Source organism: Misgurnus anguillicaudatus, chromosome 19 (assembly GCF_027580225.2).
Source record: "Misgurnus anguillicaudatus chromosome 19, ASM2758022v2, whole genome shotgun sequence".
Taxonomy (NCBI): Eukaryota; Metazoa; Chordata; class Actinopteri; order Cypriniformes; family Cobitidae; genus Misgurnus; species Misgurnus anguillicaudatus.
Window position 1 is genome coordinate 47,031,358 of NC_073355.2, and position 24,636 is coordinate 47,055,993.

At 39.6% G+C, this 24,636-nt stretch overlaps 1 protein-coding gene across 1 annotated transcript; it reads right to left on the bottom strand.

Annotated features, from left to right (window-relative positions):
• Window positions 1-6,651: 6,651 nt before the first annotated feature.
• Window positions 6,652-9,790, bottom strand: LOC141350869 (uncharacterized). The gene has a single exon (XM_073856709.1). It carries the CDS (start codon window positions 9,788-9,790, stop codon window positions 6,926-6,928), a length of 2,865 nt encoding a protein of 954 aa, XP_073712810.1. The 3' UTR covers window positions 6,652-6,925.
• Between the last annotated feature and the right edge of the window lie 14,846 nt (window positions 9,791-24,636).

The following is a 24,636-nucleotide window of genomic DNA, read 5'->3' on the forward strand; positions in this document are numbered from 1 at the left end:
AAATGTTGTTGTTACACGTTAAGGATTTTGAATCATAGCAATGTAAAAATTCTACATGTTGATGTATATTTGACAGACTTTGCCTGTAGTTTTCTTTATAAATAGCCAGTGAAACAGTTTGAAAAGTGACATGAACATAGTGTGGGTCATCCAAAAGAAGATATTCTTAAAATATTCTTGTTACACGTTAAGGATTTTGAATCATAGCAATGTAAAAATGCTATAGCAGCCCCTTGGCATCGACAAACGAGACAGAGAGTTTCGACGGGTGCTTAATCCTTTTTATTTTCGCTCGCTTTGAGCGCCATTAACCGTGCCTTCGAGAAACGTTGCGTTGTTGCACCGTGAAACTACATAAAGAAACAATATACTCATAAATACAAAACTTATGTACAAATGACAGATTATTTAAACAAATACACATTTACAGATACCCAAAAGACAAATAAATGATTACATACATGAGATATTAACCAAAGGAGCTCGACAAATAACACGTGACATACGAAATTATATATTACTTTAAAATATAACATGCAAAACACACAATAAAGACACATACCTCGCTCCGCTTGCCAAAGGGTACTAAATCAACCAAAACGTAAAGTGCATCCACTTTTACAATATATATTTCCAAACTTTAAGAAACAGCATGTGGGAACCACCATGTGCTCCTCGTCTGCGCCTAGGGTGGCCATTCGTGCCAGTTCCGCCGGACACGTCCCGAACATGTTTTCGGGTTCGTTCTCCGGAAGTCGCGTTGCTCGACCGCATACGTCATCACATTTCAGTTAAAATACATTAGAAACTTACGATTTATTTCTTTTAAGACATACAGTCATTGTAGTTTCATTCTTACCTTGAAATGTAATGGTTGCTTTTCTGAAATTAAACCCGAAATATTAAACCTTGATGACGTATGCGGTCGACCAACGCGACTTCCGGAGAACGAACCCGAAAACATGTTCGGGACGTGTCCGGCGGAACTGGCACGAATGGCCACCCTATCTGCGCCTCTCTCTTCTACCTGCGTTACAGCTTGCGCTACGTAGAGAGCGTGCGTGCGCGCACACAACACATTTAAAGTGACACACACACATACATATTTTGCGGTCATTTACAAATGCTGCATGTTGATGTATGGTTGATGTATAGTTGACAGACTTTGCCTATAGTTTTCTTTATAAATGTCCAGTGAAACAGTTTGAAAAGTGACATGAACAGAGTGTGGGTCATCATGAAGAAGATCCTGTTAATAGATAAACTAAACCCTGTAGGCAAAGCAAGAAAGTAATGTTACAAAACATTTGGAAACATTTAAAAAAAACAATATTTTTGTCAACAATTGAAAGTGAAATGTCTCATACTGTGATTAGACAATTTTTTTGTAATGTGTAATGTAAAATACGTTGTTAATACGTTTATCTTGTTATTGGGTAAATTAACCGATTAAATACCAAAAAAATGACAGCCGGATGACGTCAAACACCGCGAGAGCAAGTCGAAATTAGCCTCCGTATCATAGATATGTATAAAGGCTAGATGGCTCAAGGCGGAGTCCCTAACGGCATCACCTGGCGGCCATCTTAGGACAGGGCGCTCGCTCACTCGTAGCATTGAGTTTAATGGTGCAGGTACTTTTAAATGACCATAACTTGCTCAATTTTCTACCGATTTTCAAACGGTTTGGGTTTTTACAAACGTTATTAACGTGGCTATAATTCTGGATGCTTTAACATGTTTCATGAATTTATTTTTTATTTTTAGTATAGGTATGCAGTGTCATAGGTACATCTTTGACGTTTATAACAAACCAAACCGTTTGAAAATCGGTAAAAAACTAAGCAAGCCATGGTCATTTAAAAGTGCCTGCATCATTAAAACTCAATGCTACGAGTGAGCGAGCGCCCCGTCCCAAGACGGCCGCCAAAATGCGGACGTTGCACTCAATTGGCCAGCAGCGCGGACGAGCCATCTAGCCTTCATATCTATGCTCCGTATTATTTATCGAGCCGCTCTCGCGGTACTTTGACGTCATGCGTTCGTCAAATCTTTAGGCGCGCGCGCGAAGTCGAATCGCGTAGGTCTATGTCAGTTTTCTGGCCGCTGCAAGTATCCGTACCGTAATGTTACAAAATGACGTGCATCACAATTTAGGCGCCGGCTTGCTTGACCATGCATTTGCAGATGACGGCTCACTTCTCCACTTGACGGCGGTAGCTGTGTTACGGTTGAAATGTATGATGCATGGTTTATTTGTTTTACTCAGCTCTTACGTTGGTTGATGACACGGAGAGCAATTAAAATCATTTAACCATCAGTTCTGGCCTTCTCAATATTGACCCGATGCTACAATGTCTTTAATCGTTTAAAAGTTTCTTAACGGAATATATGAACGTGCAGCCGATGCGTTCTCTGTCACCGCTGGTGATCGACCTTTAGAAAAGACTCACGGAGTTCGTGATGCGAATAAACTTGTATTTAGGTTAAAATAAATACCCTTTAGTCTAAAGAAAGTAGTATTGACGGCGCCGAAGGTTATGGCATAGGGGATTGCTTAAACTATAACGTATATTAAATATTTGTGATGTTACACTCAAAAGTTTTAATCAGAGACTTGGTTCAAGAATTCCCTAAATCTAAAATAAACCTTTACTTTTCGGCAGAGTGGACCGTATTACATTTTACCAATAGGCTACGGTTTTAAAAGTCTCTAACTCATTAGTTTACAATCCGCCCCTGCTGTGAACTATCTCACACGCACACAGACCCTCACAGATCAGCTTCTGAAAGTTGACTGATCAGAAAAATAGCGTATAGTTGAAAAGATAATAGCCGATTTAAGTTTAACCAGATACATAAAATATTTGATTCGTGCTTGACTTTAAAGAAGCTCTTGACAAAACAAACGTTTATATCAAGCTGTATTTGTCATAAAATACACACCTAAAATCTAAAATAATACTTTATTTTTGTCAGAGCAGCCAATATAAGATTGGTTGTATAATATACAAATATTAACACACGACTTTAAGTAGACTTTAATAAAAACAAACCCTGAAGATGGGATGAAAACGTATTAAAACATTAAGTTTCTTAACGTCTAGGGTTGCCACCCATGTCTGATAATAAACCTGGACATATCGATGACCCGGCCAATTGGTTTGCTCACAAGCCCCCCCCCCCATAGCATAATATTTCTATAGGCCTATGCAATTATTGGCAACACTTTACAATTCTCTTTTTTTTCAATTCTTATTTGTTAACATTAGTTAATGTATTAACTAACATGAACTAACCATGAGCAGTACATTTGTTACTGTATTTGTTCATCTTTGATAACGTTAGTAAATAAAAATACAGCTGTTCATGGTTTATTCATTTTAGTTCACAGTGCATTAACTAATGTTAACAAGATTTAAATAAATGTATTATTAACATTAACAAAGATAAAAAATTGCTTTATGCTATAAGTGCAGTTTATTATTAGTTCATGTATTAACTAATGAACCTTATTGTAAAGTGTTACCCAATTATTTGTTCATTATGTTAAAATATGTAAATCAGGTTTACAATTTATTAAAGCTGCTTATACTATTTATGTAAACTGTTTTTATTTATATTCCATTGCAACTTTAAACACGTCTAAATAGCAACTAGCAAATATGCACATGAAATTAAACTTGTTGAACTCACCTCAACATGTATTTTACAATCATTTAACCCGCCATGGGAAAAGCTGAAGTCACTGTTACAAACTCTACACCATGCAAGATTTTAACTCTTTTAAGAAAGGGATACACTTTCGTGTAGTCTGGTGTAAAATGTGTCTTATATTTTCGCTTTTGGGGCACTCTCCCTCTGCCATGGCGCTCCTGTTTCTAGATACACTGATTAGTTTGGTTCGGGAGAAGAGATAAAAGCCCGCTCACACTGACAATTGATTGGTTGGTGTCCTGAAACAGGCCAATCAGGATGCTCTCTGTCTTACATGCGCTAAATGAGGCAAACACACACACAGACGCAAGGTCTCCCTCTCTGCCGTGCGCGCGCTAAATTTCATATTTACATAGCTTTTCGAAAACCGTGACATTCAGTGTCCCGGGAGAGTTGATAAATTTCCCGGGACAGGTTATTAAAAAGAAGGACAATCCCGGTAAAACCGGGACAGGTGGCAACCCTATTAACGTCAGATATAAGTTCTCTGTCGCCGTCGGTGCGCGCATTCACATGTTTTAATCAGAGACTTGATTAAAGAAATCCCTAAATCTAAAATAAACCTTTACTTTGCCAAAGCGGACAGAGTTACATTTATTACGTTTATTTTAAAACAATTGCTTAAACTATACACGTATACGGAATATATTAAATAACTGTGATGATACACTCAAAAGTTTTAATCAGAGACACGGTTTAAGAATTCCCAGCCCCCTAAATCTAAAACAAACCTTTACTTCAACGTGGGGTGTATTACATTTTATTTTACCAACATAGAGTTTAAGAAATTTTTACTCGTTTACAAGGGACACCCCGTTGAGAGACGCGCTGGGGCTGAGGGCTGGTGAGAGAGAAACACCGGCCATAAAACCTGGCAGAAACTGGAGAGTCTAAAACAATATTTTTTTTTTTGACAGCAATAAACATGACAACATTCGCTTGACAAAAAACACACATGCTCAGAGGAAAATCAACGCGTTGATTGACACGTCATAAAACACGCACAGTCCAGACACTCGCTGTCTAAAACCCATATAATATATGATTGCAATACTGGACGGCATGTACAGCTGGTCGGGTACCACCTGTCAAAACATCACCTGTCAAGGGGGTCATAAATCATACTTTTACGAGTTTGCCTCACTGACAATAAAGTGGGACTGCTAATATGCGTGAGTGGCGTGCTGTCCCGGGGCGAAGGTTCCGAGCTCGGGAAATACCCCCCGAGTTCGGAACGTTCGTCCCTTGACCGGGGAAGGAGCCCCGGGCCTGGGGCGTGCCCTGACCCGGGTTATCCCCGGTGCTGAGCTAAATGTACGTAGTGAGGCGAAGGGGTGGAGGTGGGTTTGCAATAATGTCCCAGAGAATTGAGGGTAAGGACTCTATGATTATTTATAGAGCTGGTACTAAGTTGTTGTGTTGATTAGTGATTGATAACCAGCCGTGTTCATTGCTTAATCATCGAGAGCCAGCCGTGTTCATTGATTAGTGATTGAGAGCCAGCCAAGTTCATTGATTAGTGATTAAGAGCCAGCCATGTTCATTGATTAATGATTGAAAGCCAGCCGAGTTCATTGACTGATCAGCTCCTCCCAAACCTTGTTTATATAAAACATAATTTTACGAGTTCGCCTCACTGACAATAAAGTGGGACTGCTAATATGCGTGAGTGGCGTGCTGTCCCGGGGCGAAGGTTCCGAGCTCGGGAAATACCCCCCGAGTTCGGAACGTTCGTCCCTTGACCGGGGAAGGAGCCCCGGGCCTGGGGCGTGCCCTGACCCGGGTTATCCCCAAAAAGAGCAGGTGGTGCAGGACAGCCGCCTGAACAACAATTCCTCAAAGAAGGCTGGCTTGAGAAGGCGAGGTGCTGGCCCTCATTGGGGAAAATGCTGAAGTAGAGGGTAGAATTGAAAAAGGCAGCTCTGGAGAGCGGGCACTGTTGAGAAGTGCTGTGAAGAGGTTGAGAAGGATAGTATGAAGTGGGGCAGAGGCCTGGACCCAAAGGCTGTAGTTTGAAGAATATAGGGGGCTCCGGGGGAGCAAAATCTGCTGCTGCCAATATGTAGGGAAGGGAGAAAATTGTACTCTGAAGAAGAGCGGGGAGTTTTTAAAGGTAATAGGTGAGGTAGTGCTGTAAGGAGCAAGGTAGGACTCCAAGGGAGCGAAGGAAGCAGTTTGTGCCCTGAGATGGGGCTGTGCTCTAGAGGAGCCAGACATGAGGTAGTTGGGGAAGAAGAAAACTCCAGAGGGAGCAGTACTGCTTAGGCAGCGATAGATGCATAGATTCTGCTGGGCAGAAAATGTGAAGGAAGCACTGGCCCCTGCGGGGGCGGTCGCGCTGCGATACGGGCTTCGAGGTTGAAATAATCTGCTGCGGCAGATCGAGGAAAAGGCACGGGCCCCTGCGGGGGCGGTCGCTGCTGCGATACTGGCCTGAGTTGGAAAGGGAAGGTTTTATTGGCAGAGCATGTGAAAGAAGCACGGGCCCCTGCGGGGGCGGTCGCAGCGGCGATACTGGCTTCAGAAGTCGACTGCTGCGGCAGATCGAGGAAAAGGCACGGGCCCCTGCGGGGGCAGTCGCTGCTGCGATACTGGCCTGAGTTGGAAAGGGAAGGTTTTATTGGCAGAGCATGTAAAAGAAGCACGGGCCCCTGCGGGGGCGGTCGCAGCGGCGATACTGGCTTCAGAAGTCGACTGCTGCGGCAGATTGAGGAAAAGGCACGGGCCCCTGCGGGGGCGGTCGCTGCTGCGATACTGGCCTGAGTTGGAAAGGGAAGGTTTTATTGGCAGAGGAAGTGAAAGAAGCACGGGCCCCTGCGGGGGCGGTCGCAGCTGCGATACTGGCTTCAGAAGTCGACTGCTGCGGCAGATCGAGGAAAAGGCACGGGCCCCTGCGGGGGCGGTCGCTGCTGCGATACTGGCCTGAGTTGGAAAAGGAAGGTTTTATTGACAGAGGAAGTGAAAGAAGCACGGGCCCCTGTGGGGGCGGTCGCTGCTGCGATACTGGCTTAAAAAAGGCATCTGCTGTGGCAGAGAGTGAAATAAAAGCTTGGGCTTCTGCAAGAGCGGTCGCGCTGCGACAGTTGTTGTTATCTGAGAAGGAATCTGTTGTGGTAGGGCTGTGTAAGATTTTGATGAGGGTGTCAGCTTGAGTTGCCGGTACTAGCTTCTGCGGAGGCAGGGAAGTGGATCGAGGGTGATGATGGGTTTATGTGTGACGGTGTGATCTTATGTCCGTTTGCTGGGCCGTGAGTGTTTGGTGGGCTTCTTTGATGGAAGCACGATCTGCCCTGATGTAATTTTTGAAAGCTTCCGAAGACCAGCGGCCTAGGGTTTGTATCTGGGAGTCTGGGAGTCCGTTTTGAGCAGCTGTTGTGGCTGCTCCAATGCGGAAGGAATGACTTGAAAATTCATGGGGGGGGAAGCCAGATGTTAGCAAAACTTGTTTTAGGTGCTTCTGAAACCAAAAGCGGGTTACTGGGCGGTTGAATTCATCCCCAAAAAGTGGGTCGGAAGAGGATTTAATCTGGTGGCAACGGTAGGAAGTGTAAGCTTTGAGAACTTGGTATGGTTGGATGGGAGTTTGAATTTTGAAAATGTATATGTGGTGTCCTTTTCTCATTTGGTCCGTCTTGCTGTGTTTGATAAAAAATGAGATGGTTTCGTCATCTATTATGGCTAGATCAGAGATGGTTGGGTGTAGGTTTGGGTCAAAGGTGGCTGAAACAGTGAATTCTGAACAGCGGAGGAAACCAAAAAAGGCTAACACGAACATGGCGTCTAGGGTTCGGGCAGTATGTACTGAGGAGTAGCCTTTGCGAAGAGTGGCTAGACATTTTGAAAGGATTTCTATGGTTATGGGTAACCTGGGATCTGGACTCTTGGGTTGGGTTTTTCCAATACCTTTTAAAAGCATGGCGGTCTGGGGATTAGTGATAGCAGTTGAGGGTGAACCTAACATTAGTTTGTGAAAAAATTGGATTCCGCTCATATACCCTTTAATTGTGCTGATTCGAAGGTGTTTGACTTTATGCAGGTACGATATGAATGATGTTATGGTAAGTAGAGAGAAGTTGGCTAAAGGGATCTGGTGTAAATGATGGAAAGTTCTGAAGCTTCTCCAAGCTGTCAGATAGGTTTGAAGAGTTCCCATTGAGACTGCTTGGAGTATAGTATCTAGAGAGGCGGTAAGAAGGTCTTTGAGTGGATGATTTAAGGGAATATTATAGTTGAATAGGGAGGCACTAGTGTTGGGGGAAGATCCGCTTCTGATGCCGGCTGCCTCAATTTCTGCGAGGATCTGTTGCCTGATGGAATTGATGACAGGGGGAGGTTCCAAGGCCAATGCGTTGGGTGGGATGGGCATTGGTGCTGCGGTAGCCAGCGTGAAAGGCTGACGGGTCTGGGGAACAGAATCAACAGAGAAAGAAGCCGCTGGAGCCGCTTGCGGAGGCAGCCTCACGCTTTGGGTCGATCCGTGGGCGAAAATATCAGGTTGAAAAGTCATAGAGGGTGCCGGGGCCTGACTCGTTAGCGGAGGCATCCTCACGCTCGTGTCGGCTCCTGCGGCAAAAACCGGGGCCTGACTCGTTAGCGGAGGCATCCTCACGCTCGTGTCGGCTCCTGCAGCGAAAACCGGGGCCTGACTCGTTAGCGGAGGCATCCTCACGCTCGAGTCGGCTCCTGCTGAAAAAGTGGGAGAAATGTGAGAAGGAAAAATAGATGTGGCTGGCGCTGCTGCTGAACGCAACCCCGTGTGATAGAGAGACGGAGGGGCAGCAGGCCATTGGCCGGGAGAAGGAAGCGGCAGTGGGATGAGCACAGCCGTTACCAAGCTCGAGTTGGCTCCTGCGGAAAAAATGTGAGAAATGTGAGAAGGAAAAATAGATGTGGCCGGCGCTGCTGCTGAACGCAACCCCGTGTGATAGAGAGACGGAGGGGCAGCAGGCCATTGGCCGGGAGAAGAAAGCGGCAGTGGGATGAGTGAAGCCTTTGCCGAGCTCGTGTCGGCTCCTGCGGAAAAAGTGGGAGAAATGTGAGAAAGAAAAATAGATGTGGCCGGCGCTGCTGCTGAACGCAACCCCGTGTGATAGAGAGACGGAGGGGCAGCAGGCCATTGGCCGGGAGAAGGAAGCAGCAGTGGGAGGAGCGAAGCCGTTGCCGCGCTCGTGTCGGCTCCTGCGGAAAAAATGGGAGAAATGTGAGAAGGAAAAATAGATGCGGCCGGCGCTGCTGCTGAACGCAACCCCGTGTGATAGAGAGACGGAGGGGCAGCAGGCCATTGGCCGGGAGAAGGAAGCAGCAGTGGGAGGAGCGAAGCCGTTGCCGCGCTCGTGTCGGCTCCTGCGGAAAAAATGGGAGAAATGTGAGAAGGAAAAATAGATGCGGCCGGCGCTGCTGCTGAACGCAACCCCGTGTGATAGAGAGACGGAGGGGCGGCAGGCCATTGGCCGGGAGAAAGAAGCGGCAGTGGGAGGAGCGAAGCCGTTGCCATGAGCGGAAGCATGTTCGCGCTGTCTGGCTGGCTTGCTAGCTGACTCGCTTGTGAGCTGGCTGCTGGAGACATCGGCGGGCGACCCAGGCTAGCTGATGGCTTCATGCTGTGTCTTTGAGACCTCCATGTTTTCCCTGGTGTCTTTCGGGTGTACGGTGTACTCCGTGCTTGCAGAGACGAGGAGTCAGAGCTTGCTGTCACGGCTGTTTGCGGGGGTTGAGTAGCCCTCAGGCTATCGCCGAGTAGGCTGAACAGTTGCGCCTTTGTTTGTTTACGTGAGAATGGAATATCTGCATTTTCAAGAGTTAGTTCGATGCCTAGGATGGACCATTTCTTGATGTCGGGGATTCCTAGAGAAGCAGAAGCGTATGAAGATGCCGGTGATGGTGGGGAGCGCCTCTGCGGGGTGCGAGGAGATGGTCCTTTTCTCCTTCGGATTCGTGTAGCAATGCGGGAAGATCGCCCGGCCTGTGGGGAGGCCTCGGGCTTGATTGAAACATCCCGACCGCTGTCGGAAGGCCCGAGATAATCCTGTGTGGTATGGTGAATTTCCTGTGCTGGGTTTGTTTGACTGGACATCTTGCAATAATGTCCCAGAGAATTGAGGGTAAGGACTCTATGATTATTTATAGAGCTGGTACTAAGTTGTTGTGTTGATTAGTGATTGATAACCAGCCGTGTTCATTGCTTAATCATCGAGAGCCAGCCGTGTTCATTGATTAGTGATTGAGAGCCAGCCAAGTTCATTGATTAGTGATTAAGAGCCAGCCATGTTCATTGATTAATGATTGAAAGCCAGCCGAGTTCATTGACTGATCAGCTCCTCCCAAACCTTGTTTATATAAAACATCATTTGACGAATGGTGGCCGCTACAACTACTTTTATCGGTAACACTTTAAAATAATGGTCAATACTCAATAGGTAGCTACACAGGAAGCAATGCAGAACAAATGACTAGCGCTGCATCAACACTGTCATCACCACTGGCAACCAACAAAGAAGAGCGATTAACTAATAAGTAGTTAATAGCATACTAATGTTTGGGTTAAGTAACAATTAGTTACTTATTACTTATTTAATAGTCATTATTAACTATTACATGTTGAATAAATCCTGGTGAGCAATACATTAACATATTTAAAAAGACTATAAATTAACTACATATTAACAGTTGCTGTAAATTCATTATGATGTGTGTGCGTGCGTACGCGTGTATGAGCTATAATATGATCACATTTTGATCCTTTATGTTATATTGATTCATGATTAAATCAAATCCAGAATGTAGAATTAACATAAGAATAGAAACATAAGAATTAACCCCATCTGAATTATTTAATTATTATCACTTGCTTTTATGGTAAATAGTTCATTAATCCATGTTCGATTTGATTATGAACCAGGCCCGGGGTGGGTAATCGGGAGAACCGGGAGAATTCCCGGTGGGCCGCTTAACTTTTGGGCTGGTCGAGTTAGTGAATCTATCTTCTCTTAAATGACACTTCACACGTTTCGCATTGACAGTGCCCAGCCTCTGCATGGGTTGTACCATGTGAGGGAGTTTTCCCCTCCCATAGAGTTGGTTCGGTCCATAGCACGTCCCAGAAAACTTTTCTCCGGTAGGCTGGGCCAGCCCTACCGTAACAATACGCGTCTGAGGAGGAGGAGGGCGTAAAAAACAAGTTGAAGAAAAAATTAATTGAAGGAGGATGCTGCCAAATGTGCCAAACTTACAGATTTATTTTCAAGAGGACAACAACAGGTAACTTAAAGAGAAATAAGCCTAGTAATGATTAGCATTAGCAACGTAATTATTCGGCTAATGCCGTTATCAAACTATTTACAAGCCAACATTTTTTTTTTTTGTTAAAATATTAGCCTTTTGTTTATTCATAGACTTTGCAAATATTATGCAAGCAGCTTCCGAGCAGTAGATAAGCCAGTTCCCTTTTGTGTTCCCAGTCAAAAATGACCAGCCGAAAAAAAGCTTATAAATCACTTGTTATGCTATATATTTACCCAATATTGGATTCAATATGTCAAATTGTTTTCTTTTTTAATTAGGACTGGGTTTTATATTTCTATTTGCATCTGATTAATCATAGTCTAATAATTTATCATCTAATAATCTCATCATAATCATCATCTAATAATTTATCAACCTTTCCTTGTGGAATAGACTCCAAAAAGGGCTGGATTATTTTTGACCCATAATGGGTAAATATTGGACAGAACACGCTGCTTGGTTAAAATTGACCCAATGCTGGGTTGTTTTAACCCAACTGTTGGGTTATTATTAATCCATGGTTGCATAACAACAACCCAACATTGGGTTATTTTTAACCCAGCATGTGTTCTGTCCAATATTTACCCATTATGGGTCAAAAATAACACAGCCTTTTTAGAGTGCAGAGGAATATTTTTGTTAACTTCTCATCTTAAGTGAAATATTTAACTTTTACCTTATTTGTTTAAACATGATATTAATAAAAACTATAGTAGGAGCTGAACTGTTGCTTTATTTGTCCAATTTGATTTTTTTTAATAACACTATGGAAAAAGTGGGCCGGTCTTGGGCCTGAAACTCCCGGGCTGAAAAGTGGCCCCACTCCGGCCCTGTTATGAACTGAACCCATACGCTGTCACTTTAAGGAGGGGGAGGTGCATGACGTCAAAACTATGCGGAAGACACTCAGACAGCAAGCGCCTGCTGCGGCTAATATTAGAATGAGCTGTTGTGTGATTAACTGAACACATAGATTCAACAAGAAATTGGAGTTATCTTTTCACAAACTGCTAAAGCTACAGAGAAGAGAAGCGTAACAGAGAAGAGAAGCGAAACAGAGAAGAGATTTTTCTGCGATGCAAAGAAACAACCAAAGCCAGGCACATGGATTTACAGTTGCCATTTTGTGTTAAATAAGTAACGTTAACGTTAGCCTTTTTGAGTAAAATCTTATGTAAAATATGGCACTGGCTACTCATAAATTAAATATTTAACATTTAGTAATCTGTGTAACTATTAAGTATTTTTAAAGAATTGATAAAAAATATATACATTATGATGAGTCGTATGTTTCTACATGGATGCAGACAAAGGTCCGCTCTACTGTTTGTGTTGTTACTCGCTTAGGTTGCATAACGTTACTTTATGCCTTTACAGTACAATTTCTTTTATTGGTAATAGTGTTGTTATTATAAAAGTACAGGATTGTGTCTTTAATAGGGGATTACCATGATTTGTACCTTAGAATACACTTTCTTATAATTCATTGTGCTAATTACTAGTACATTACCATGTTTTTCACTTTAAAATAATGGTCAAAATTTTAAGTAATTTCTTAAGATTTATGTCTTAAGTCCTGAGTAATTAATAATAAGTTACCGTGTTTTTCACTTTAAAATAATGGTCAAGATTTTAAGTAATATCTTAAGATTTATGTCTTGAGTCCTGAGTAATTACTAATAGGTTACCGTGTTTTCACTTTAAAATAATGGTCAAGATTTTAAGTAATATCTTAAGATTTATGTCTTAAGTCCTTAGTAATTAATAATAAGTTACCGTGTTTTACACTTTAAAATAATGGTCAAGATTTTAAGTAATATCTTAAGATTTATGTCTTAAGTCCTGAGTAATTAATAATAAGTTACCGTGTTTTCACTTTAAAATAATGGTCAAGATTTTAAGTAATATCTTTAGATTTATGTCTTAAGTCCTGAGTAATTACTAATAAGTTTCCGTGTTTTTCACTTTAAAATAATGGTCAAGATTTTAAGTAATATCTTAAGATTTATGTCTTAAGTCCTTAGTAATTAATAATAAGTTACCCTGTTTTTCACTTTAAAATAATGGTCAAGATTTTAAGTAATATCTTAAGATTTATGTCTTAAGTCCTGAGTAATTATTAATAAGTTACCCTGTTTTTCACTTTAAAATAATGGTCAAGATTTTAAGTAATTTCTTAAGATTTATGTCTTAAGTCCTGAGTAATTACTAATAAGTTACCGTGTTTTTCACTTTAAAATAATGGTCAAGATTTTAAGTAATATCTTAAGATTTATGTCTTAAGTCCTGAGTAATTATTAATAAGTTACCGTGTTTTTCACTTTAAAATAATGGTCAACATTTTAAGTAATTTCTTAAGATTTATGTCTTAAGTCCTGAGTAATTAATAATAAGTTACCGTGTTTTTCACTTTAAAATAATGGTCAAGATTTTAAGTAATATCTTAAGATTTATGTCTTAAGTCCTGAGTAATTATTAATAAGTTACCGTGTTTTTCACTTTAAAATAATGGTCAAGATTTTAAGTAATTTCTTAAGATTTATGTCTTAAGTCCTTAGTAATTACTAATAAGTTACCGTGTTTTTCACTTTAAAGTAATGGTCAAGATTTTAAGTAATATCTTAAGATTTATGTCTTAAGTCCTGAGTAATTATTAATAAGTTACCGTGTTTTTCACTTTAAAATAATGGTCAAGATTTTAAGTAAGTTCTTAAGATTTATGTCTTAAGTCCTGAGTAATTACTAATAAGTTACCGTGTTTTTCACTTTAAAATAATGGTCAAGATTTTAAGTAATTCATTAAGAACAGCGTGGTAATACTTAAATAATTACTAATGGGTTACCATGATTTTCCTAATATTAAGTCAGTCTTCCAGACTTATAAACGTCAGTAAGGACTCGGAGGGAAATATCTAACAGAGGTTGAAAACATGGAATCTGTATTTTGTGAGGTAAGTTAGTTAGAGATTAAGAGGTGTATTCCTTAGGTTGTTTATGGTTAAATCAATAAGATAGAAAACAAAAATGCCAAAAAAATCAATGTATATGGTAATATAAGAATTGAATCCTAAAGAGTTACCATATTTTACCCTTTCAGTGATGATGGGTAACATGAGTAATTCCAATTAATTAAGTGAACTTTTTTTTTTCAGATTGTATTATTTATAGTTACAGCAGTGGTTCTCAAAATGGGGCCCCCAAATTTTAGAACATTTTGTAAAGTACATTATCATAAATTCTGTGTAATTAAACCTCAGAAAAATAAGGCTAACCAACAGCACCAAATTGTAGATTTTAATATGTTTTGTGTAATAAAAAATAAATAGGTTTTAGAATTTCGGGGGGCACCTTACACAAAGGGGGGCGACACGCCGAAAAAGTTTACAGGATCAGACTTTATTTTTTGGTATGTGACTGTTGATATGTATTTAATTCATAGTTACTTGAAATAAGTCTTAGTTAATGTATTGTTCACCAGGATTTTTCAACATTGCAGTAGTTAATATGTTACTAGTTGTTACTTAACCCAAACATTAGTATGCTATTACCTACTGATTAGTTAATTGCTCTTCTTTATTAGTTATCAGTAGTGATTTCAGTGTTAATGCAGCACTAATCATTTGTTCTGCATTAGTTCCTGTGTAACTAACTATTAAGTATTGACCATTATTTTAAAGTGTTACCCTTTTATCTATATAGTACACACCCACTTTATTTTTTTATTTTATTATTTCCATAGTATCACCTAATCCTGCAACTATGCAAATACTGATATCCTGCACTTTTTATTCTGCTTTTGCACTTCTGGTTAGAACGAAACTGCATTTTGTTGCCTTGCACTTATTGTATAATGACAATAATCATGATTTATAACAAATATTCTGTCATATGTCTCACCTTTCTTCTTACACTGTAAAAAATTTCTGTAGAAATTACAGTATTAATGGGTATTACTAGCTGCTAGTAACTTACTGTAGATTTTACATTTATGTTATTTACTTGCAACAGTTTGTTTAAAGTTAAATGAACATGAAACATTTTCAGTCTTTATCTTCTACAGTAAGTTACTGGCAACCAGCTGCAAAATTACAGCTAATTTTTTATAGTGTACATTTGCCTGCATTGGATCCTTGTTTTATTTATAACAGATACATCCTGGCCACTTTCTACAAATCCATTCTCTCTTTCGATAATATATTATCAGGTCAGAGAAGAACTAGCTGTGAATATGTGATTCACCTAATCCTTTTTTTTTTTTTTTTTGTATAATTTGTTTTACTTTTTACATTTCCTTTGAGTTAAAAAGGCTGTTTTCTGTGCAGCTACTTTCCACACGTACGGATATGTAATTCATATGGGCAATTGACCTTTATAATACGTTTTTCAGACGGAATGGAAATCTGAGTGATTACCTCGCAGTTCTGAGACGTACGTGTGCTCTCTGGGTTTGCAACAAAAGCACATTTTGTTTAGAAATAAAATAAACAGCTTTAACACGTGGGCTACATGTTACTTATTTCATAATTGTAGGAGCCTAATATAAATTCCATGTTGAACCAGTAGGGGGCAATCTCTTTTAATCAATAAATGAGTGCACCTGGGAAAGGGACAGGTGTTTGTGTGTACGGGGGAAGCTCACAGGTTTTTGACCGTGAAGCAACGTGAAACAGGACTTGATCTTTACAACAAATATGTGAGATTTATTGTGTGAGTTTATACTTTCACCGTTGTGGATTATTGCTAAGCTACACATGTATATTATGTCCAGGATTGGCGTGGACTATAAACTGTGGATGAATGAACAATGGGAGTATGGTGACTGCATGCTTGTTCCAATAAAATACACACAATTTCAGCATATAAAGAACATTTGCCTTTATTGACACGAGTCAATTTTATTGCTCACTCCCCGGACACGATTCGCCTCTGACTTTAGAGGTAAGTCATTACAACAATTATAATCCTTGGCAACATGAAGTTTTGATTGAATTAGTAAAAATGAACATTCAGTAAATAAAGAGTGAAAATCATTTATTTTGTTGGTTGTCAAATTACGTCATGAAAAGTTGTACAGACAACAAGGAAGTGAAAGTAATTCCTGTCTATTGTCTCGTGCTTCCTCGTTCCTAAGTGAGAGAGAAGAATCTGTCGCAGACCACAATGTGAGTAGCCTATTGTTATATAACATTAGTTATTTCGTTGACATTATTGTTTTCAGTGCTGTAGATCCTGATTAAGAAAAACATAATTTCAGAGATAACCTACCACTTGATCTTATTACGGTGGTTACCATAACTGCGCTTTTTTAAGCGAAAGTAGTATTGAAATAGACTATTTACATTGCAATATTAAAAAAATAAACTAAACACGTACAAACGAGATGATTTATTGTTCTTGTAAAAAGCTTAACTATGTGGTTAAAACATGCTGTCCGTGTTCTTTTGCATGCATTTGCGACGTTGAGGTAGTAGGCTACGGTGCAGTTTCTGCGAAGCGTAAGACAGCGTTCGTCAATAGGCCTATAGGCCACGCAATCTTTTTAGTTTATTGGTTCACATTTTGAAACATTATCATATAGGAAACCTTTCTCTGTTTTTTGCAACCCTTGGTTTTTGTTTATAGGCTACAAATGATAACCTTCATATAACAATTTATTAAATATAAATTAAATATAATAATATAATACTGATGTTTTGTAAATATACATAAAACCCCATATACCTCTGTTATTTTAGTAAACATGTTAGATTTTATCATTCATTGAATTCTGTAACATTTTCTAATGATCATTTTATCTAGACGTCTGTTTCTGTCACAAGCATTTTCAGGATAATATTCTTATTCAATTCTCATTCTTAACATTCCCAAGCAAAATATGATTTATGAGTATAAGTTGAATAAATTAGAAAATGTTTGATTAAGTGGTTCACATTTTCTTCTTGGCCTTTTTTTAAAGATGGTCAGAGACTGATTACACAATGCAGGGTGTGTCTTCATCTCCGCATTTTAACTTGGTCCTCCTTGGACAGGTTGGAGCTGGAAAAAGTGCTACAGGAAACACCATATTAGGACAGAAAACATTTGCATCAAGGAAAAGTTTAAAGGGAGTAACACAAGAGATTCAGAGAGGGGAAGTTAAAATCGATGGGCTTTGTGTTCATGTTTATGACACACCAGGGTTTTTCAGTCCTGGGGTAAAGAATAAAGATATTGAGAGGAAATGCCAGAAAGTTCTACACTTGGATGATTCAGTACCTACTGTGTTTTTATTGGTAGTCGGCACTGATAGGTATGGAGAACAAGAGGGAAAAAACACAGAAATAATTGTAAAGTTTTTGGGTCACAAGCATTTCCAGAACACCTGGATTCTCTTAACCAGAGGAGATGAGCTAGAGAGTAATGAACTTACCATTGAAGATTACATGGAAGATTCAGAAGATCTTAAAGATGTTGTGCAAAAATTTCAGAGCCGGTATAAAGTTTTCAACAACAAAATTGGTAAAGATGATCATTTTAAGAAAAAGCAAGTTGATGAACTTATAAGAAAAATAAAGAGTACTATTTTGAGTATTCGTAAGTATGCTTTGCTATACATCTCTATGTACTTAATGGATCTCTTTAATACTTTCTGATCAGATCTGTTACAAGTAACTTTTTATCTTTTAGCTGCAAACTCTCTGAACCAGCACTGGGGGGTAAGTTGACCTAAAAACACACCAATTAAAATAATATAAAATGCAAACATTAAAAAGGAAATATACATTATAGAGCATTATCTAAAAGACATAAAGAAACAAAGTACAACCCAGATGTATGTCTGTACTCTCAAAATTAGACTTTCAGTCACCTTTCAAATAATGCACACTTCTGCTTTTAAAAAAACTACTTGTATAGATTCATAAATAATTATACATATAATATGTATTAACACGGTTACGGATTTCTTAGTGTTTTGAAATTTTTTATGAATGTTTTGTTACAAGCCTGGGGCCTATACCATGAAGTTAGCTGAACAAACTCGGGGTTACAGGATTGGTTTTGACACTGAGTTGCATATATGCAGTGGTGGCATCTGTGAAAACAGTGCCGGTGTTGTGTCGAAGTCTGTTCCCCCTATGTTCCCCCTATTTTTCCCTTCAGTGTAGTGTTTTTATGGCGTTTTTATCACGTTATAGGTTTTATTATTTATATATTTAAAGTTTTAATGGCTACTGAGATGTATATGTGTGCATTTCTGTAATGTATCTGTATTGTTCTTAATGGTAAGTCAATTATTTTTACAGTATGAATCATATTATATGCATAATATTTATTTAATTATGTATGCAAACATTACATTTTTAAAACAACCAGTAAAGGAAAAAAAAAGAAAAAGACAGGCTATATTTTAAAAGAAATACCCTAATAAAAAACTGTCAAATGTATGAAATATTTAATAAATTGTATTATAAAATACATGATATTATGCCTTTTTAGTATAACCAATTCAAATCTTTAATCTTTCTAAATGTAACGTGATGAAAAAGCTATAAATGCACTACACTAAAGGGAAACATAGGGGAAACTGAGTTCGACACAACACCGGCCCTTACCTAATAAGCAATATATGCAGTTGCATAGGGCCCCCATGGTGCAAGAGGGGCGTACATTATACTAAATTATACATACATTATTCTTTTTATAATAAGTAAATTCATCCCCCGCACTTTTTATTGGAAAGTTGTGTTTACAACATGTTGAGGTATTAATGGAGCAATGTTTATAATTGCAGAGTGATTTAAAATTCAGAGAGACAAGATGTGTTCATGTTTTCATGTTTCCATTGCAATCAGTCACTCACTTGTGACGTCATCATCACACACCCTAGCTCACAACCGCGGTCCCGCACTGAATATTCAACATTTATAGAGTTTGCAATGGATGAGTTCAAAGCAGCAAAAAGCTTCACTCCTTTCTTTATGAAAAAGTCAAGCAGCATAAGGGTCTAATCACCCCAAACGCGCTTTAAACGCTTGGAAAGGCAAGGCGCGACGCACTGCCTTTTTTAAAAAAGAGCAGTGCGACGCAGCTTTTCATATTGCTTGGCAACCACCGAGTCAGCTGTTTTGTCAATCAAATATTAAAGTGTGAGCGCTCTTTTGCTGTTAACCAGTCACGTAGAGCTGTTTTGTCAATCAAATATTGAAGTGTGAGCGCTCTTTTGCTGTTAACCAGTCACGTAGCTATGGGTGGGCCTGGGTGGGCCACCCACCTGTCAGCTAGGCCCACCCACTATCCAGTAAAGCCTATTAGTTATCCTAATGAGTAAATTATGTTGCAATTATCACTATACTTGACCTATAAAATAAATATTTTTTTAAACTCTTGTTTGCTATTATAATAAGGAATAAGTTAATTTTGTAAATAGTAGTGCAATAAATGGCGCATTTCGAACAGCCTCCTACACCCCACATCATAGAAATAAACACCCGGTTTAAGGCTGACACGTAAGGAAAAATGAGAGCTGCGCTGCTTCATTGTCTTAGAATGAAGGTCACGAAGACCTTCGGTGAGAAGACTTTACAGCTTGATGGTGCACCCTTTAACATCACCGTTGAGGATTCTGAACATGAGGTGTTGATTCAGCAGCTAAAAAAAGAAAAGTCTTTGCAGATAACATTTGCGCCCACTTTTGCGCCCATGAGCCTTCTAGACTGAAAACGAGGTGTGTTCAGGCGCATCGTTGGTGCGTTGCTATTTTGAAGCAAATAAAATAGACTACGCCATTGACCAACTAAAACCTGCTTTTAAGTCAATGGAGCAATATTGCTTTTGTTATTTAATGAGTGCGTTAGTAATTTGCGCATATAAACGGGACGAAAACGCGCATTTGCTTATCACATGGATGCGCAGCAGCCCACAAATGTTCAAAATATGAAAAATCAAAGGATTAAAATGTTAAAATGTTTAAAAAGATTATTATTGAGTGTCTTGGACATAAATGAGGACCGATTATGAGACGTTAGAAGGCGTAAAAAGCTGCTTCACCTGTAGCCTGGTAAGTAATTAAATGTTTTGCTTTAAACAAATGCAAATATTGCATTTATTTAGAATTTTTTTAATGCTACCCCACAGATTGATTATTTATGATGACTTTGTACCTGTGGATATGATGAGATGCAGTGGCGGCTGGTGCTAAAAAAATTTGGGGGGGCGCAAACACACTAAAAATCAAACTTTTACTGTAGTAATGCAGTACTCTTAATAGCCATTTATCAGATGATGAGTATCATTCGCATTTAATGCTGAAAATGTTACAGTTGAAATCAAACGCACGAAATAAATGTAATATGAATCTGTAATTAACTAATATCAAGGTAATCATTCGCACGCACGCACGCACAGAGAGAGAGAGAGAGAGAGAGAGAGAGAGAGAGAGAGAGAGAGAGGTTGCGATAGACATTTTCAATCTCCGTCATTTTTTAAAAAAAAACAGCGTTGTAAAGAGTCCTTCACAGTCATTTATTATACGTCATTTCATGTTTTAATTATTTTCATTTTCGTTCACATGTCCATTTCTAATCATAAACTTACAAGACGAGCATACAAGTCAAATGTGTTTATTCATTTGTTTAGAGAACAGATAAACGGAGATCACTTTACTTTGCATCACTTTACCATCACACGAAGCAGATGAATTAATGTTTTTTTTCTCACAGTGGCAGCAGAGGCAATAAAACACGGAGCTTTATGCTGAACAGGCAAATATGAACAAATCAAATAACAAAATACTACTGCGATTAAAATATCAATAAACATGTAAAAATCTGAATTGAACTAAACTCATCTGAAACCTTCTTATGTAATAAACGCATGATTAATGCAGACTCTTGTCATTAGATTTTGTATCTTTAGACAGGCGTCTTTTGCAGCGCTCCTGTAGTGTTTAACTTCAGCAGCCATGCGCAGACCAATCAGTGTATGACATCAACATATCGCGAGAATATCTAGAAACCAGGGCGTCATTTGAGCAACACACTGCCACCAACTGGACATACATAGGAATTACATTCTCAAGTTGAGTTGTATGGGCATCTGCCAAAATGGCGCTTATATTTTTCTTTATCCTGCTTAAATTTTCTCCGTCAAAGACTTTTCGTTTAACGCGACCGAATACACACAAAAAGAGACACTAAAGTTGCCTAATCACAGGCTCGTACGTTTCTTTTTGCTTTTATAGCAATAGCACAAGCACATTTTCCCCTCACAACAACAGACTAAGTAAACTGTTACATACAGTCCATCAGCTCAATATGCACGGTTCATGAAGTTTCCTTAAAAACAGTGGTTTTCTCGTGGGTGCTTTTTAAACTCTACAACAACAAAACTAACAACAAAGTTGACCAAGCCACGTAATATACCGGATTATATGAGCAGCACTCGCTCTCATTATGTACACGCAACACAAGCTCAAACGTGCCACAAAAGTTCATGTCCCCTGCTGAAAAAAACAGCATACCAGCAAGACCAGCATATGTTGTGTTTTGGTGCTGGTTTGCTAGTGAACACCAGCTAAACCAGCATCAAACCAGCATCAGCACCAGCATTAACACAAGCTAAACCAGCAGCAAACCAGCATTAGCACCAGCTAAACCAGCATTAGCACCAGCATCCCATACTGGTCATACCAGCATATTGTGTTTTGGTGCTGGTATGCTGGTGACCACCAGCTAAACCAGCATAGACCAGCATAATTCCCATGCTGGTCCATGCTGGTTTGATGCTGTTTTTTTTCAGCAGGGTCGTGCACGTCTATCACGCATTCAGACTTTAAAACAGCAAACAGGGAAAAAATAAAACTCAAGAAGACTTACATGATATCCAGCTAGCCAACTCCGTTTGCCATGAGAAGTGGTGGAGAACACAGACTGCCATCAATTGACTCTGTTGGTCGATCTGGTCCAAGCTTCTTAATCCTTTATTTATTCATCAATTAAATATCTTGTATGGGGTGATTTTGTAAGGATAAAAGCATATTTTCCTTTATCTCAAGATATTTCACTTGCTTTCACCGATCTGTACTGTAGCTATCAGTTAACACAGCAATCTCCAACGTGGTTATGAGACTCTTTGAACCATCCAATCACAGGAGGTAAAAAACATTAAAAGCAATATTGATTCGCTTTCAACATAAGTGGGAGTGTTTGGGGCGCACAGTCCTGCGCCCCAGCGTGGATCCGAAACCAGCCACTTAGAGCTCAGCCTCAGGTCACATGTTTTTACCCTTTTTCCTGACCTACATAGACACTCATTAGGGGTGTGCCCCAGACACACAAACATGACACACACACAACGAACTAAGTTTTGATTTTTAATTGTTTTAAATAAATTATAACATGACTAACAGTGAAATAGTACAACTAAATGAATTTATTTGGTATTAATTTGCACTATATATTTAACTTTTTGATAACATGTTAAAGTAGCTTTCCTCTCTGGCCAGCTTTAAGGGGGCGGCGCCCCAGCGCCCCCTAGTGACCAGCCGCCACTGAACCCCGCCTATTGGTTAATTTGATTGGCCGCCGCTCGGCTTCCGTTAACAGGACAGCTCGTCTTCTGTTATGTGATTGGCCAGTGGCACTCGCCTTTTTTGATTTGATTGGCCATCTCAATCATTTTTGACAAGGTGTTCAACGTAAAGTTGAGTTGCAGGAACTGACAAACGGATGACGTTAAAATACCGTGAGAGTGATTTGAAATCAGAATGCTGTCCATGATCTTTCGAGTCGCTCTTGCAGTACTTTGATGTCATCCGCATGTAGGTTCTTGTTGCACTTCATAAATAAACTGCGCATCCTTAACGTAACGCGAAGGTTACCGATACAAAGATTTTTATCTTTTTTAACACTTCGGCAGGCAAAAGCACAGTGAAACATATTGTTTATTTCTGCAGTATCTAACATTTGATTGTACACAATGATAGTTTTACTTAGTCATTCAAGTCAGAAATCTTCAGCAGGAATAAACTCCTGCTACAATGAAAATCGCGCAAAAGCAAGTTTAAATAGAAACAATCCACGTGCTTCTCAAAGAAACGTTAAGTAAACTTTTAAATTCAGAAAGAAAAACTTCTGGAAGTTCAGGGTCATTTGAACAAAATTATCTTCTTGACCCATGATCTGAAGGCAAGTTTATGTGATTGAAATGTGTCAGGATTTGGACAGATGAACCCAATAGCGGACGATGAAGGGTTAAACAAAAGACTTTAATGAACAACAAGACAAAACAAAGCCCACGTGGGGGCAAACAGCATTAAACAACGTATGACAGAGACTAAACACTAGACTTGACTAACAACTTGACATGAAAACTAGACTAGACTAGATACTTGACTCTAATAATACACAACTGGAATACATGCAAACAGTACAAAATGAATCAGCACAGGACCATGGACACAAAGGGATTTACATGGCAAAAACTAAACAAGATAACAAGGGAGGAACAGGTGATGGGAATAAACTAATGATTAAACAATTAACAGGGAGAACAAGGGGGCGGGGTCAGGAGACGAGACACTGAAGGCACATGACTCTAAACACAAGATCATGAGCCTTCACATAAGACATGGGACTGTCAGAACCCAGCCATAATGACAAGACACAATATTAAACAGAATACAAATGGCCAGACCCTGACAGAAATGTAGACAAACATTATTGTCCAAACATATAGTAGTTTCTTTTAATACAAAACTAACATTTTATTTAATAAAGGTTAAATTAACATTAAGATTAAGAAGCCTGAAAATCCTTCAATTCTTATAATTATTTATTATAAATCAGTATTTCAAATGTGGCTTACAATCACTAGACTGATCTGGGCCAGAATCACTACACTGATCTGGGCCACATACCTCCCACCCACAACTGGCCCAAATATTATCTGCCATCATGGATCCAGTGCCATCATTGCCATAGCTGGCCCATACTTGGCTGACATGTTGCATGCCGTTGCCGGCAGCACGCCAGCAGTGCCATCATGAGGCCACATTCGGGCCGAGTCCGTCTGCTATCTGGGTATGGGTTTATTGCACATTGCGCTTAGATTGTTAAAATAGGGCCCATGCAGGCTTTTGTTCTTATTAAACGGTGATTGAAGCTGGTGTAGTTGTGTGTTTGTATATTTTGACAACAGATGCATTTTTGGTTAAGGCCCACCTGATTTTCTTTGGGCCCACCCACATTGTGAATCCTGGCTACCCTAGTGCTGTTAACTGTCATATTAGCAGAAACTTTAAAAAGAGGACGCTTGCTCTGACCTTGTTTGAGGGTGAGAGGTGCACAAACATGCAGGAGAGAGTAAGCGACTGGAGTCCGGTTCTTCAAAGCAACTGTAAACTTCCCTCACCACAACGTAAGGCCTGCCTGTCCCCTCATTCGATTGGACAAAGAAAAGATGTAAATCACGTCAACTGCTTTTACGCTCTCAGCACTCCTTCAAAAATGCATACTGCGGCTGGCGGCAAAAACCACAAGGCGTTTGGCGCGCATTAACAGCGCGCATACGCTCACTGCCCATAGAATAGCATGCAAAAAAAGGTGTCTGCAACTGCCATAAACGCGTTTGGTGTGATTGGCCCCTAAGTTGGCATATGGT